General features: G+C 39.9%; 2 protein-coding genes across 4 annotated transcripts in view; both read right to left on the reverse strand.

Annotated features, from left to right (window-relative positions):
• Nucleotides 1–4,670: 4,670 nt before the first annotated feature.
• Nucleotides 4,671–11,003, reverse strand: THAP1 (THAP domain containing 1). 2 transcript variants are annotated; one of them, XM_084879928.1, is made up of 3 exons: nucleotides 10,866–11,003; nucleotides 7,328–7,523; nucleotides 4,671–6,341 (listed from the first exon to the last, which is right to left on the reverse strand). In XM_084879928.1, exons 1-3 carry the CDS (start codon nucleotides 10,934–10,936, stop codon nucleotides 5,973–5,975), a joined length of 636 nt encoding a protein of 211 aa, XP_084736054.1. In that variant the 5' UTR covers nucleotides 10,937–11,003; the 3' UTR covers nucleotides 4,671–5,972. The 2 variants fall into 2 exon arrangements, with proteins under 2 accessions (XP_084736054.1, XP_084736055.1); XM_084879929.1 differs by lacking the exon at nucleotides 10,866–11,003 and adding an exon at nucleotides 10,001–10,246.
• Nucleotides 11,004–11,192: 189 nt separating this feature from the next.
• Nucleotides 11,193–12,893, reverse strand: part of RNF170 (ring finger protein 170) — a 32,339-nt gene continuing 30,638 nt past the window's right edge. Inside the window, exon 8 of one of the 2 annotated variants that reach the window (XM_084879895.1) lies at nucleotides 11,193–11,317. In XM_084879895.1, coding sequence (XP_084736021.1) covers nucleotides 11,238–11,317 — 80 coding nt within the window. In that variant the 3' untranslated portion in view covers nucleotides 11,193–11,237. Of the gene's footprint in view, nucleotides 11,318–11,490; nucleotides 11,538–12,893 lie in introns of those variants that run through there. The other variant, XM_084879896.1, reaches the window with a different exon arrangement.

The following is a 12,893-nucleotide window of genomic DNA, read 5'->3' on the forward strand; positions in this document are numbered from 1 at the left end:
CCTGACTGGCTGGTGGGTGTGGTTGGGTGTAACAGAGTGATGGTTAATCTGAATATTACTCTTTTATTAGATAGGTTAAGTCCCTATTCTCCCCTCCCCACAACTCCTGGAAACCACCATTCTACTTTCTGTCTTAATGATTTTGATTCAAGTACCTCATATAAGTGGAACCATAAAGTATTTTTGTGACTGCCTTATTTCTCTTGGCATAACAACCTCCAGGTTCATCCATATTGTAGCATAGGCATGTCAAACTCAGTCTGGGGGCAAGGGTGGAAGCCACATGCCTCATTTAACATGTGTCAGAATTTCCTTCCTTTTTAATCTGCATTTCTCCTTATGGATTCAAGTTACCATCTACCAATACAATGCTACACCTAGTTTTATGCAATTGCTTTTAAATCAGGTAAGAGGAAAAATGCAGTTATAAAGTCCTTATAATTAATTACCTGCACAACTACCTTTACTGGCAATTCTTGTTCCCAGCTGCAGTCCATTGGGTGTGGAGCTGGCATGGCCATCGGCCATGTGGTGCTTAAGGCCAGATGACTATGGAGGTTCATGGCAAGTGCAGGCGTGGGCCAAGAGAGAAACAGAAGCACAAGCAAGAGAGCAAGAACTAGGAGCTTAACCAATTGAGCCTTCAGAATTTCGTGGGCTTGGTTGGTTCCACCCCTATGGCTAATTATATTTCCTCCTGGTTGGACTGATGGGCAAGCACCTCCCCTGTCACATCCTTCCCTTTGTTGGGTGTGGTTCCCTGGGGAGTGTGAAGTTACAGCTTCCTGTGAAGCTGCCTAGGTGACCAAACTTGTAATGTCTGGCCTTTCCTTTGCTTTCTTCCTATTATTAATTTAATAACTAGCTAATTACAATGGTAATGATGTCTCTCTCACATGTAAAGGTCAGTTTTGCAAGATACTGCATTCTTGATGTTCAGGCTGTTGTTCTTCTTTTAGCCCTTTGAATACATCAGCACACAGCCTTTGACCTCATTCTTTGCTTGAGAAACCTTCAATTGCAGCCTCGGGTAAGCACAGTCACCTGGGTGAGATTTTAATAGGCCTTTCTCCGAATATTTTCCTGATTTCTGTTAAACCTATCTGCTTTATTTGGCACCACAGTTAGCTCCAATTGCCAGTTGATTGCCATTTTTGATGGTGCCCTGGGGCACAAATTGCTCTGTAGTCTGATCCGATTAGATTTGGTTGGCCCTTTTGGAGGTAGTATGAGGCTAGCCTTTGAGGCTTGTATGACTGTAGGAGGGCTTTTCCTGCCTCTTTCCCTGGTTGTCAGTTAATTTGGCTTGTTGCTTTAGGGAGCCTCCTAATTGCTAACGACTAAATTCCATTGTTTTTGAGGGCACCCTGTCTTGAACTTTCCTACACAGTTCCTTTGGGAAGAGCTTGAGAGCTCTTTATTTCTTCTAGGCTGCCTCTACCCTGGGGAGAATTTTGAGTCACTCTTCTGGAGCTCAGAGTGGGCTGCTTCTCTCGGATTGATAGGCCAACTTTATGAGTAGAGCTCAATAATTATGGAAGCCACTAATCTTCTTGGGTTGGCACTTCTGGTACAGAAACCTTACCCTATCAGCAAGCCAGCAAGAGGCACTCAGGGTCCTGGTATTCTTGGCCAGCTGTCCCTGGGGTAGAGTCTCCATCCTACGAGTGGGAACTGGTTGAGAAAAGGGAGTCTTGACCTCTTGGCTGCATATATTTGGAATTTAGCCTTTGCATCACAAAGCTAGAGGGGCCTGAGAACTACTGGCAGCCTGCCCCTCCCTTACAGATACCATATCCTTGATAGGGAAGAGGGAGCATTGTCTTCTTGGCTATACCCGCTCAGAGTCGAGTTATGGGAGCACTGAGCTGTGTGTGGGTTGGGGAGGGGAGGTGCAGGAAGAGAATAGGTTACAGACTTGGGTTTTCTAGAATGTTTCATTTGTTGTATGCCCTTAGAACCACATGGACTTTAATGGTTATTTTAAAAAATTTTTTTTTCACCTGTTACATCAGTTATGGAGGGGAGCTGGTCCCAGGTCCTCATGTAGCCATTCCAGAAGTCAGGTCTATTTATTAATATTGTAGTTTGCTCACCAAAAAATAGTTTAAAGCAAGGAAACTTTATTCATATCCCTTAGGATATTTAAAAATAAAACTTTTATAATCTCAAAACCCAAAATACTATGAATTTAGAAAATAATAAAAATTCTCAAAAGATTTTTAAAGCTTAATTATAACTGCTATTTTTGTTTGTCTACAAATCAGTGTTTGCTCTTTATTTTTCTTTCACATCAAGGATTGTATTTTAATACACAATGTACTAAGCCATAATGCCCAGAAATACAAGATACCATCAGACAAGAGCAATGCTCTTCACTCATTGTCGTCCAATGCACTCCGCAATATTAGAGAGTAATTAATAACCAAGCAAGCCCATCTGTTCACTTTTTCTCCTTTAAATGCTACTCAAGGCTGGTTATCTTTTTAAAATTCTGGAACACAAATTAAGTTTTCTTTTACAGTTTATGAGGACTTTAAAATACATTACTTTATGTCACTTACTCGTGGTTTTATAAAAGCCACAGGTGTGGGGTATTGTGTATGTGTGTACAAATTTTTTGATAACTCAAGTGGTCGGAGAATATTAATTTAACCTAAAAAAGTCCATTCAAGTGAAACTTTTATTTGCCTTCACCATTATTATTATACTGCTAAGAAAGGGATTACACAAATTATAAAGGAAAATAATTTCATGTACTTGGATTTCCAAGTAAAAAGTTGTGCTAGTAATTTTAGACACCACTGTTTTGTTTTTTTACTTCAATGGCAGAAATATTTTTAGCACACATAACAGGTATAACAATTAGTAAACATTTAAATTATTTTACAAATTTTCAAAACTTCTGTAATTTAGAATTTGACAGTTCAAACTATGCAGCAGTTCAAAGTAAAGTTTATATTTGTATTATAAACAAGTATAAACAGTGGCAACTAATTCTATCCTAATTCAATACCCAATTTAAAGAATCTAACCAGAATTGATTAAATGTAAACGTTAAAGAAAGAACAGATGACCACTGCCAGCAATATTTTACAAGGAAATTTCTTCAGGGTTTAGAGGTTGGGCTAGTGTTCAATGATTTCTAAGTCCCTTCTATTCTAAAATTCTAGTTTCCCTAGCAGTTCTATTAAGAAACAATTATTTCTTCTCACCATTAATTATAGCTAGATTATGTCACACACAGGTGGATATTATAGTGCGTTGCTATATGTTAAAATAAATGTTGCCTTTGAGAATATGGTGCAGTTCACAAGTCCTCTCCCACTTTGTTTCAGATTGAGATCTTGTCCCTGTTTTAGAATAAGTTTCACTATGTTTGAACAGGGCCTATTTTAGCCTAAATGTTATCCTTTTCTTGGCAATGTTATAAATAATAGACAAAATGAATTTTTAAAACATTCAACAAATGTTACATCTCAAATTCAGAAATAAGCACCTGTACCTCAAAATCCCCATGTTAAACTATAACATATTATTTATATGCGAACGGTTGGTATACATGTTTCTTGCTCAGTTCTCTCGAAGCATGGATGTATGTCTGTCATGAAAAGAAAATAGCTTCAGGTTAAATCATAATGCTAAGATGCTTAGTAATTATTATCATCACTTTTACAATTCAATGTTGGATTCTTGATTCTGGACACACACACATGCCCACATATGCCCACGTGTATGTATACACACACACACACACACACACACACACACACACACACACTTTCTTTTATGTAAACAACAATTTATATAAAAACAAAATATTTATCTACATATCCTCCAAGAATTGCTAGAGAGATGAAATGGAGACTTTACAATTGGAAAATGTTGTGATTCATTAGAATTAGTTCTAAATATTATCAGACTAAATAGCTTCAAGTAATCTTTGAATCAAAATGTTCTGTTTTTAAAATACTGGTTCATCAAAAATCAAATCTCCATGAATCAAAGTACTATCATTGGCAGCCTTGCAGTGAATTACACTGAAAAATAGGTCTACAAAAACACTTTGAACATCATTTTTAATACTGCCTTAAAAGGTCCGTTACTCTTCAACTATCTCAGTGTACTTTGAAATTTAAAATAATTACAGTTGAAACTGTTACTTTAAATCTAAGTAGGTACCTGCTATGGCAGTATTTCTTTACTCAGAACATATTTCATTTCAAATATATGCAAAATTTATCACAGTCAGAATACAATTCACAGTTTGAACAGAAACCTCAGTGTTGAAATCTCAACATTCAGGAAAATAAACACTACATATTAAGTTACTTTTGAATACAAATCACTTAAGTGAGATATAATTTCTAATTTGTGATAAAGTGAAGAAATCACTTTTTATGTGATCTTGACCAAAATCAATTAGTCAAGTTCAAGATTACCTACCATATTATGGCCCGATCAGTGTGGTACAGTAGCTGAACATGACCCATGAACCCGAGTCATGGTTCGATTCCCCGTCAGGGTTGTGAGCTTGAAGCGTGCAGGAGGCAGCCAACTGATTCTCTCTCGTCGATGTTTCTATCTCTCTCTCACTCTCTATTCCTCCCTCTGAAATCAATAAAAACATATTTTAAAAAAATTACATTATGGTACAAATCAAACTCTACTGACATGGATCAGAACCATTTTTATTACTTCATTGATAACAAGGCTTCCTGTTTGTTAAAGAGTGTTTCTTTCACTGCAGATATACTTTTAATTTTATAATGCTAAACAATGGGGCAAAAAAGAGGGGCCCACTTTTAAAATATCCACTCTTCATTTTCTGATTTTAAGATATCCCATCTTTTTTTAATGCATTGGCTTGTCAATTTATCTTTAAGATAAATGAAACTTCTATCTTTACAAGTAAGAATGTGTGAATAAGATTATATACAGTCAAACCTCGTTTCTCAACCATATCGCATCTCAGAACAATTTGGTTCTGGACTAAGTCATTCACAAAAAACAAAAACTTCAGTTTTTGACCACCAACTCTTTCATGATGAGGTATCAACATAACAAAAAGCTTCTCAAAGGCAACAAGCAAAGGGGAGAATGTGTTTGTTGCTGGCAATTAGCACAATTTTAATACATAAAGATGCCATTCAGAGTGCTAATATAGCTAATAGTGTGAAAGTGCTCACAAAACAGCAATCACAGGCAATTGAATAGGTAGAAAAAACTGTTGTTGATTGGATAAAGGAAAAGAAGTTAGCTGTGATAGCATTCTGGAGGCAGAGATGTATGAAAAATTCCTTTAAGGCTAATAGGGGTGGTTCCATAAATTTATTTATAAATTAAGCAGTACATTAGCCATGTACTGTATATAAGAAAGGTTGAAACAGGGAATCCTTTGGGGGTCTGGGATGAATTAATTCAATTTACATTAATTCTAATGGGAAAAAATGATTCTGTTTTCAAACAAATCACTTTTCTCAAACAGCCTTCTGGAAAGAATTAAGCTTGAGAAACGAGGTTCCACTATATTCTGAGAAGTTATGTCCCATGATCTAACCCATACTTCCGATTTAAAATATAACTAAGCTCTCTCAATAAACTAATTTTAAATTTTCAATTTAAATCATCCTTATTGTACTGTTCTCATTCTCTTTCCTTTTTATTTTTACATTATTTCTATAAATGCTCAAATTAAAAAACAAAAACCCTCAGTCTTGAAACCAACTTATATTGGAGCTCTGAGGTTAGTTTGTAACTTTCAAAATACTTGTTAAAAGGTATAAACCCCGAAATTACAAACCAAAGAATTAACAATTTTATAGTATATATCTAATTTATTTAAAAAAATATTCTGAATTGTTTTTATACAAGTAATCAAGTGCTATTTTTTCAAATGAAACTCCTTTATAGGCTAGAAGAGTGTATGTGGTATTGCCCCATTAAAAACCAATACAAATTTCATTTTTTTTCTATACTGGTACTTCAACTATTTCAAAGTAATTTTCTGGGAGAAACACAAAACCTCTCTCTGGGACGTCTTTCTCTTTCTGGAAGTGCATGGCCTCCTTTAACTTTTCAAGCTGTCGTTCTTGTCTTCTGCATCGTTGCTGTGCAGTCTTGAGCTTCTTTCTGAGTTTTTCAACTTGCAGTTCTAGCTCTTGAATCCTTTTTCTCTGGTGCATTGTATCCTCCACAGTATAGTTGTGGTCACAGAAAACTGAGAGATTATCAGGGGTCTGAAGAGGAGGCATTAGTAACCCAATGGCAGCATCCACCTGGGAAATGGGAGGCTTTAGAGGAGGCGGGGAAGGCTGTTCTTGTGGCTCCACATCTTCCTTCTAAAACAATAATGCAAAGTAGGTTTGAATTTAATAACTAGAAACAACAGTTTAAAACAATTTACCTGTGGAATTTAAGAATATTAAACTTTTTTTTAATAAGTTTTTATTGTTCATATTATTACAAATGTTCCTCCCCCCCCCCCACCATTGCTCTCCTCCACCAGGTTCCCACTCCACCCTCTGCCCTTTCCCCACTCCCCACTGTCCTCATCCATAGGTGCACAGTTTATGTTCAGTCTCTTCCCGCACCCCCTCTCCCCTTTTCCCCAAGAATCGTCAGTTCACTCCCCTTCCATACCTCTGATTCTATTAAGAATATTAAACTTTTTTAAAAAAATGGGATTCCAGCAAAAAAAATAATTCCAAAATGAGAAAATACTTTGTTTCAATTATATTTTTCTACCTGAAGTACAAATGAGATATAAGGATGAGGCAGAATGATTAATCAAATTTAATGAATTAATGAGTATTTAAAACTGAGGGGGAAAATACTTTGAAAATGAACTGTCATTTATTAAAAAAAACCAAAAAACTGATCACTATACAAAGTAGGGGAACAGAGTAATCTTAAAATAAATTACAAAGCTTGATTGAGTTTCTTAGTGTGAGGATATTTAACTTTGATACACTATATTTTGTATTTTTTTTAAATATTACTGTTGCCTTAGCTGGTTTGGCTCAGTGGATAGAGCGGACTGAAGGGTCCCAGGTTTGATTCTGGCCAAGGGCACATGCCTAGATTGCTGGCTTGGTCCCCAGTAGGGGGCATGCAAGAGGCAGCCAATCAATAATCCTCTCTCATTCTCTAAAATCAGTAAAATATATATTTATTTTTTAAAAGTATACTACTGTTAACAGTGGTTATTTATAAGGAATAGGTTCCAGGTAACATTTATTTTCTTAAGACTACTCTGAATTTTCTATAATAAATATATTACTTTTTAAAATGGGGAGGAAATCCAATATTTTAAAACACACATTACCTTGTCACGTGGTTCAGTACAAAGAAATATTGTGGGTACAGCATTCTCTTTCAGTAACTTGTTGTTGCACTCCCTCTTAAAGCAATCTGGAGTAAAGTGTTCCGAACAAATACTGCTATACTTGGTGGGTTTAAAGTTTTTTCTTCTGATAGCTGCCTCCCATTCTTTACAAAGATTGGGTCGAGTAAGAGGAAACCTAAGAAAATGAAATAATTCAATTCTCTGACTTTATTTTTTTTATTTTTTTAAAAGGCACATCCAAACTTTCTGCTTAGGAAAGAAACATCTAACACACTAAGAAATATTTCATTAAAACACTAGTTCTGCTTTTTTTGGTTTGTTATTAGTTGTGCCTTTATTCACCTCAGTTCATTTAAAATGTACTTGTTTTAAATATCTGATACAGTGACCACTCACTAATGTGGGTTATAAGTCACCCCTCCCAACATGGTATTTAAAAAAAAAAAAGAAGTATCTCTTGCCAAAACCGGTTTGGCTCAGTGGATAGAGCGTCGGTCTGCGGACTGGAGGGTCCGGGATTCAGTTCTGGTCAAGGGCATGAACCTTGGTTGTGGGCACGTACTGTACCTTGGTTGTGGGCACATCCCCAGTGGGGGGTGTGCAGGGGGCAGCTGATCGATTACTCTCTCTCATCGATGTTTCTAACTATCTCTCTCCCTTCCTCTCTGTAAAAAAAAAAAATATATATATATATATATATATATATATATATATATAAAAGAAGTATCTCTTATAGAAATCTTACTGACCACACAATAATTCTAAGAATATCAGATATTAGTAATGACAGGCCAATTAAAAATTTACAGAATGTAAAAATATATGGATTAAAAGTTAGCCATGCCTAGCTGCTTTGGCTCAGTGGATAGAGCATCGGCCTGCAGAGTGAAGGTCCCGGGTTCGATTCCAGTCAAGGCCACATGCCTGGGTTCCAGGCTCAATCCCCAGTAGGGGGTGTGCAGGAGGCAGCAGATCAATGATTCTCACATCATTGATGTTTCTCTCTCTCTCTCCCCTCTCCTTTCATATCTGAAATCAGTAAAAAAATATTTTTAAAAAAATTTAGCCATGTTGATGGGTGTATGCAATGGGAAGGGTAGCTGAAGAAAGGTTTGGGGCGGAGGGTCCAAATGTGTAGTATCTGTCCCCCCTCCATTACAGTAAATAACTTTCACTAACCAACACAGGTATTCCGTACACATCTACATACACAAGGGTAAATCATGTAACCCTCTAGTCTCTCATTTATTGATTTTTTTATATTGAAGACACAAAATTTCAAGTAAAATGCAAACTGTAGGATGATTTGTATTATTTTTTTACCAGTGATTTTCTGTTCACTGTACAGCAAAATCGCATGTTTATATCTACAGACTGAGAAAAAGAAGATTCTAGTTCTTGAAAAACAGTCTGACAAATAAGAATCAAATTATATTAAATCACTATAATGAAGAAATAAGATTATTTCAATTTACCTCTTAACCTACTGAAATATGCCAATTAAGCCCAGATAAAGGGACGTAGTTAAGAGCTTAAATTTGTGATTTCCCCCCCAGTTTCTCTTCCATGGAAGGAATGCTAGAGCCTCACTCTGCCATTGACATGAAGATCTAATGGACCCTATGACAGTCCCTTTGTCCAACACAGCTCTTCCCCGGCCACCGTGTGGAAACTGGGGAAAGTCATATTCCTAGAAGACCCTGCTGGAAGTGGCTTCTAGAAGTTCAAACATGGTAACAATCACGGGTAAACTTCAACAAGTGTTACAACAAGTGTTACAAGTGCTCAGCTTGTTTGTGAGGTTCAGTCAAGATCTTTCCCATCTGAGCCCAAAACACTGTTCTTTCATATAAAGGATGAGATGTAGGTTTACTCCTTTCCATTCAATGAACTGTTTAACGGCAGCAGAAACTCAGTCTCTCTGATGTGTGGACATCATCCTGAACCAGCTCCCGGTGCCTGTGAAGGGTTTTCCATATTTTTAGATTCCTTCTGCCATGGCATTAGAACAGGGAAGTGGAGAGCTACCATCTCCTGACCGATTCCTAAACTGGAGAGGTTGTCAATCATCAGCTTTCGGAAATCCCAGTAAGTGATATTTAAGGATACGCTGAACTGAATCCTAGAAGTGTTGTGTTCTATTTCCTTCTCAGAAGAGGGAAACATCAACACTCAAGATCTTTCTATGTATGGTCCCTCTCATACCAGATAAAAATATATAAAAATGCATCTACATCTGCTGTTGAACAAAAATGATCCCCACCAAAACAAAAACAAACAAAACCTGAAAGAATATTTAACATTTTGCTTGTGTAATCATTTAGCTATGAAAAAAAAATCACATAACTTACCACCGGTTTTAATTTCTTAGCTATCAACCTTTATAGTCAGCAATTTTTGCAAAAAACCAAAAACGTTTTAACGTGAATGTAATGAAATTTGAAAATACGGTACTGACTCTGGCTGAAATAAAATGCCATCATGTCACACTCTGCAGATACTTCATTATCATTAAGTCGTTTCCACTTCGCAGTTTTATTTTCAAGAGAACATGTTTCTCCCACGACTCTGACTGCAGCACCCTGGGGAGAAAAGGGTCCTGAAAGGTGTGGGCTGGTTCTTCTCTGGGCTCCTGAGACGGCTCTGACTGACCTTGACTGCGGCATGGACTGCGGTCCGGGCGATCACTGTCCATGTTACCACCGCTGGGAACTGAAAGCATGAACTATTGCTGCTGTGCACGCAAAACAAACTACTCATCGCAGCAGTAAAACTTAAGAGGCCCTTCCAGGCTGTTCCTAGAAATTGGGACACACCCATCCTCCCTGAAATCCTGGCCAAAAACCAATCCTTAATGATGCTGGCCTCCCATCCACAAAAAAAAAAAAAAAAAAAAAGTGACCTTTTTTTTTTTTTTAAAGGTTCCCCTTTTTTTAAAATTCCAAATTTACTTCTAAAGAGTAAGTTATTGCTGAGACCGGTTTGGCTCAGTGGATGGAGCGTCGGCCTGCGAACTGAAAGGTCCCGGGTTTGATTCCGGTCAAGGGCGTCGATCTCATCGATGTTTCTAACTCTCTATCCCTCTCTCTTCCTCTCTGTAAAAAATCAATAAAATGTATTAAAATAAATAAATAAATAAATAAATAAATAAATAAAGAGTAAGTTACTGCCACCTGGCTTCCTATGGGCTGGTGGTGAGACCCGGCATTTGCTCTCGGCCTCACGACCAGCGGGGCCCGAACACCCCGCCTCCAGGCCACAGGCCGGAAAGGAAGCGCGAGGAACGGCCGCCGGTGGGGGCGGCGGCGCGCGCCGAGAACGCGCAGCCCGTAACGGCGGGGCGCGGGCACCGACACCGGGCGCGGCCCCGCGCCGAGGACGCCCCAGGAGCGCACGCCGCGCCCCGCCCCTGCCGGCGCCCCGCTCGCCCGGTCTCGCGCGGACACGCGCCCGGCCCCGCCCCCTGGCCTAAGCGGCCGCGCGCCCCCGGCCCGAGCTGCGGCGAGGGGGGCCTTACTTGTGAAAAGAAACGGGCTTATCCTTGTGGTACCGGTTCTTGCAGCCGTAGGCGGAACAGGACTGCACCATCCTTCTGGTCCTCAGGCGTCTCACTTCGGCCGCTCCGGCAGGCGGGCGAAGCGGTTACCGATGTCGCCGCTCTCGGCTCTGACACCGCTCGCTTCTCCCGTCGCTTTGGCCAACAGTTACAGCGATGATAGCCTCCGTCCGGGGGGCCTAGTGGGCCCGTTTTGTTGTTTGCATTAGCAGAAGGACCACAACCATCCCCCGTCTCCCATCTCCAAGATGGCGGAGGCAGCTTCAACCTCAGCTCTCGCGAGGAGTTCGTCCTGCTCTCTCGGATTAGCGTTGAGGTCAGAAGTAACGCTCCCTAGGAAGCAGGCCATTGGTCGAGGCCCCCGGCGTGGGGTGCGTCGGGCTCTGCGTGGCGGAAGTGGGCGGGCCTTCGGCCTTCAGGAAAGGAAAAAGGAAGTGCTTGCGAGAAGCTGGGAGCAGAGCTGAGCCTAACTGTTGGGTCAGGCTCTGCCGTCCCGTCTTTTCTCGGGTTAATCTGTCAGGGGCGGGTTAGCGGGTTAGCGGGTTAGCGGGGTCTGCTGGTGTAGACTAGAGGAAGACGGTGTAAAGCTGCGGTCGTTGGGTTATGGCGCCGATTTCCTCAAAAGGGCGGCCACTGCTCATGATTTTGGGAAACCCAAATTCCATTAACAGTTGAATGTATAAACTGTGATACAGTCATACAATGGAATACCATATAGCTACCAAAATAAGGAAGCTGTGGCCCATACACTATGGAAGTTTCTTACAAAAGTCAGACAAAATACATTATGTGATTCCACTTTTTTGTAGGTAATAAAGTAGGCAAAACGGAAGCCAGAAGAGGTTACTTTTGGTAGAGGCAATGAAGGGGGCTTATGGGATGGTGGTAATGTACCTACTGACCGAAGTGATGTTAAACTGTGCTCACTTTATGGTGATCAGTGACCTTGATTGATTTATAAAAGGTTTGATGTTCTACTTCAATAAAATAGCTTTTAAGCGAACAAGGGCCATATAAGATACGCAAAACTGCCTTTTTTCCTTTTCTTTTTTCTTTCTTTCTTTCTTTCTTTTTTTTTTTTTTTTAAAGAGAATGATGTTTATATGTTCATTTGGCCCCTTCAATAAATATGAAAAAAGTGAATGTCTTATATGGCCATTCGAGGAAAAGATAATAAATAGGGATAAACTGAAGAAGGGTAGTTAGAAGTTTGATGTTTTTCAAAGCTTAATTCATTTATTATAACTTCGGTGCACAAATTAGTGCATGGGTGGGGTCCCTCTGGGTGGCCTGCAGGATCAGGCAGAACCCCTAGTCCAAGGCCACCTGCAGCTCCTACCTGCCTCTGCTGCTCATCCCAGCCCCACTGCGCTTCCCAGCCCCACTGCGCCTGGGCTTATGCCCAGTCCCCATCAAGAGGCCGCAGCAGCACTTGTCAGCCATGAGTTCTGCCTCTGGCGCCCTCGCAAGGGGAGTGGCCTGCGAGACCAGGCTAAAACCGGATCTCCAACATCCCCCGAGGGGGTCCCCTATTGCAAGAGGGCGCAGACCAGGCTGAGGGACCGTACTGGTACATAGGCGGGGGAGGGACTGCTGGAGGGCTCCAGGGCTTGTGAGGCCTATCTCACTCAGTCCTGATTGGCCAGAGCGCAGCAGCAAGCTAAGCTACCAGTTGGAGTGTCTGCTCCCTGGTGGTCAGTGTACAGTCATAGCGAGCAGTTGACCATCCTTAGTATATCATTAGCATATTACGCTTGATTGGTTGTTCAGTTGTTCTGCCGTTAATTCTATCTGCTTATTACCCTTTTATTATATAGGATACTTTTTAAGGGAAAAAATTTAAATACTGACATGTAAAGTAAGTTTCCCCCAGTAGGGGGTGTGCAAGAGGCATCTGATCAATGTTTCTCTCTCATGGATGTTTCTAGCTCTCTAAAAAATCAATTAAATATATTTTTTTAAAAGAGTAAGTTTTGTTACAGTTATTCT

The sequence above is a fragment of the Pipistrellus hanaki genome (assembly GCF_964339955.1).
Source record: "Pipistrellus hanaki genome assembly, chromosome: 3".
NCBI lineage: Eukaryota > Metazoa > Chordata > Mammalia > Chiroptera > Vespertilionidae > Pipistrellus > Pipistrellus hanaki.

Excerpts from the sequence above, each read along its gene's own strand:
- THAP1 (XM_084879928.1), bottom strand. The coding sequence starts at position 10,936 with ATGGTGCAGTCCTGTTCCGCCTACGGCTGCAAGAACCGGTACCACAAG. Across the intron at positions 7,524-10,865 it reads AAGCCCGTTTCTTTTCACAA|GTTTCCTCTTACTCGACCCA; the intron begins GTAAGGCCCCCC and ends TCATTTTCTTAG. Across the intron at positions 6,342-7,327 it reads GTACTGAACCACGTGACAAG|AAGGAAGATGTGGAGCCACA; the intron begins GTAATGTGTGTT and ends TTATTGTTTTAG.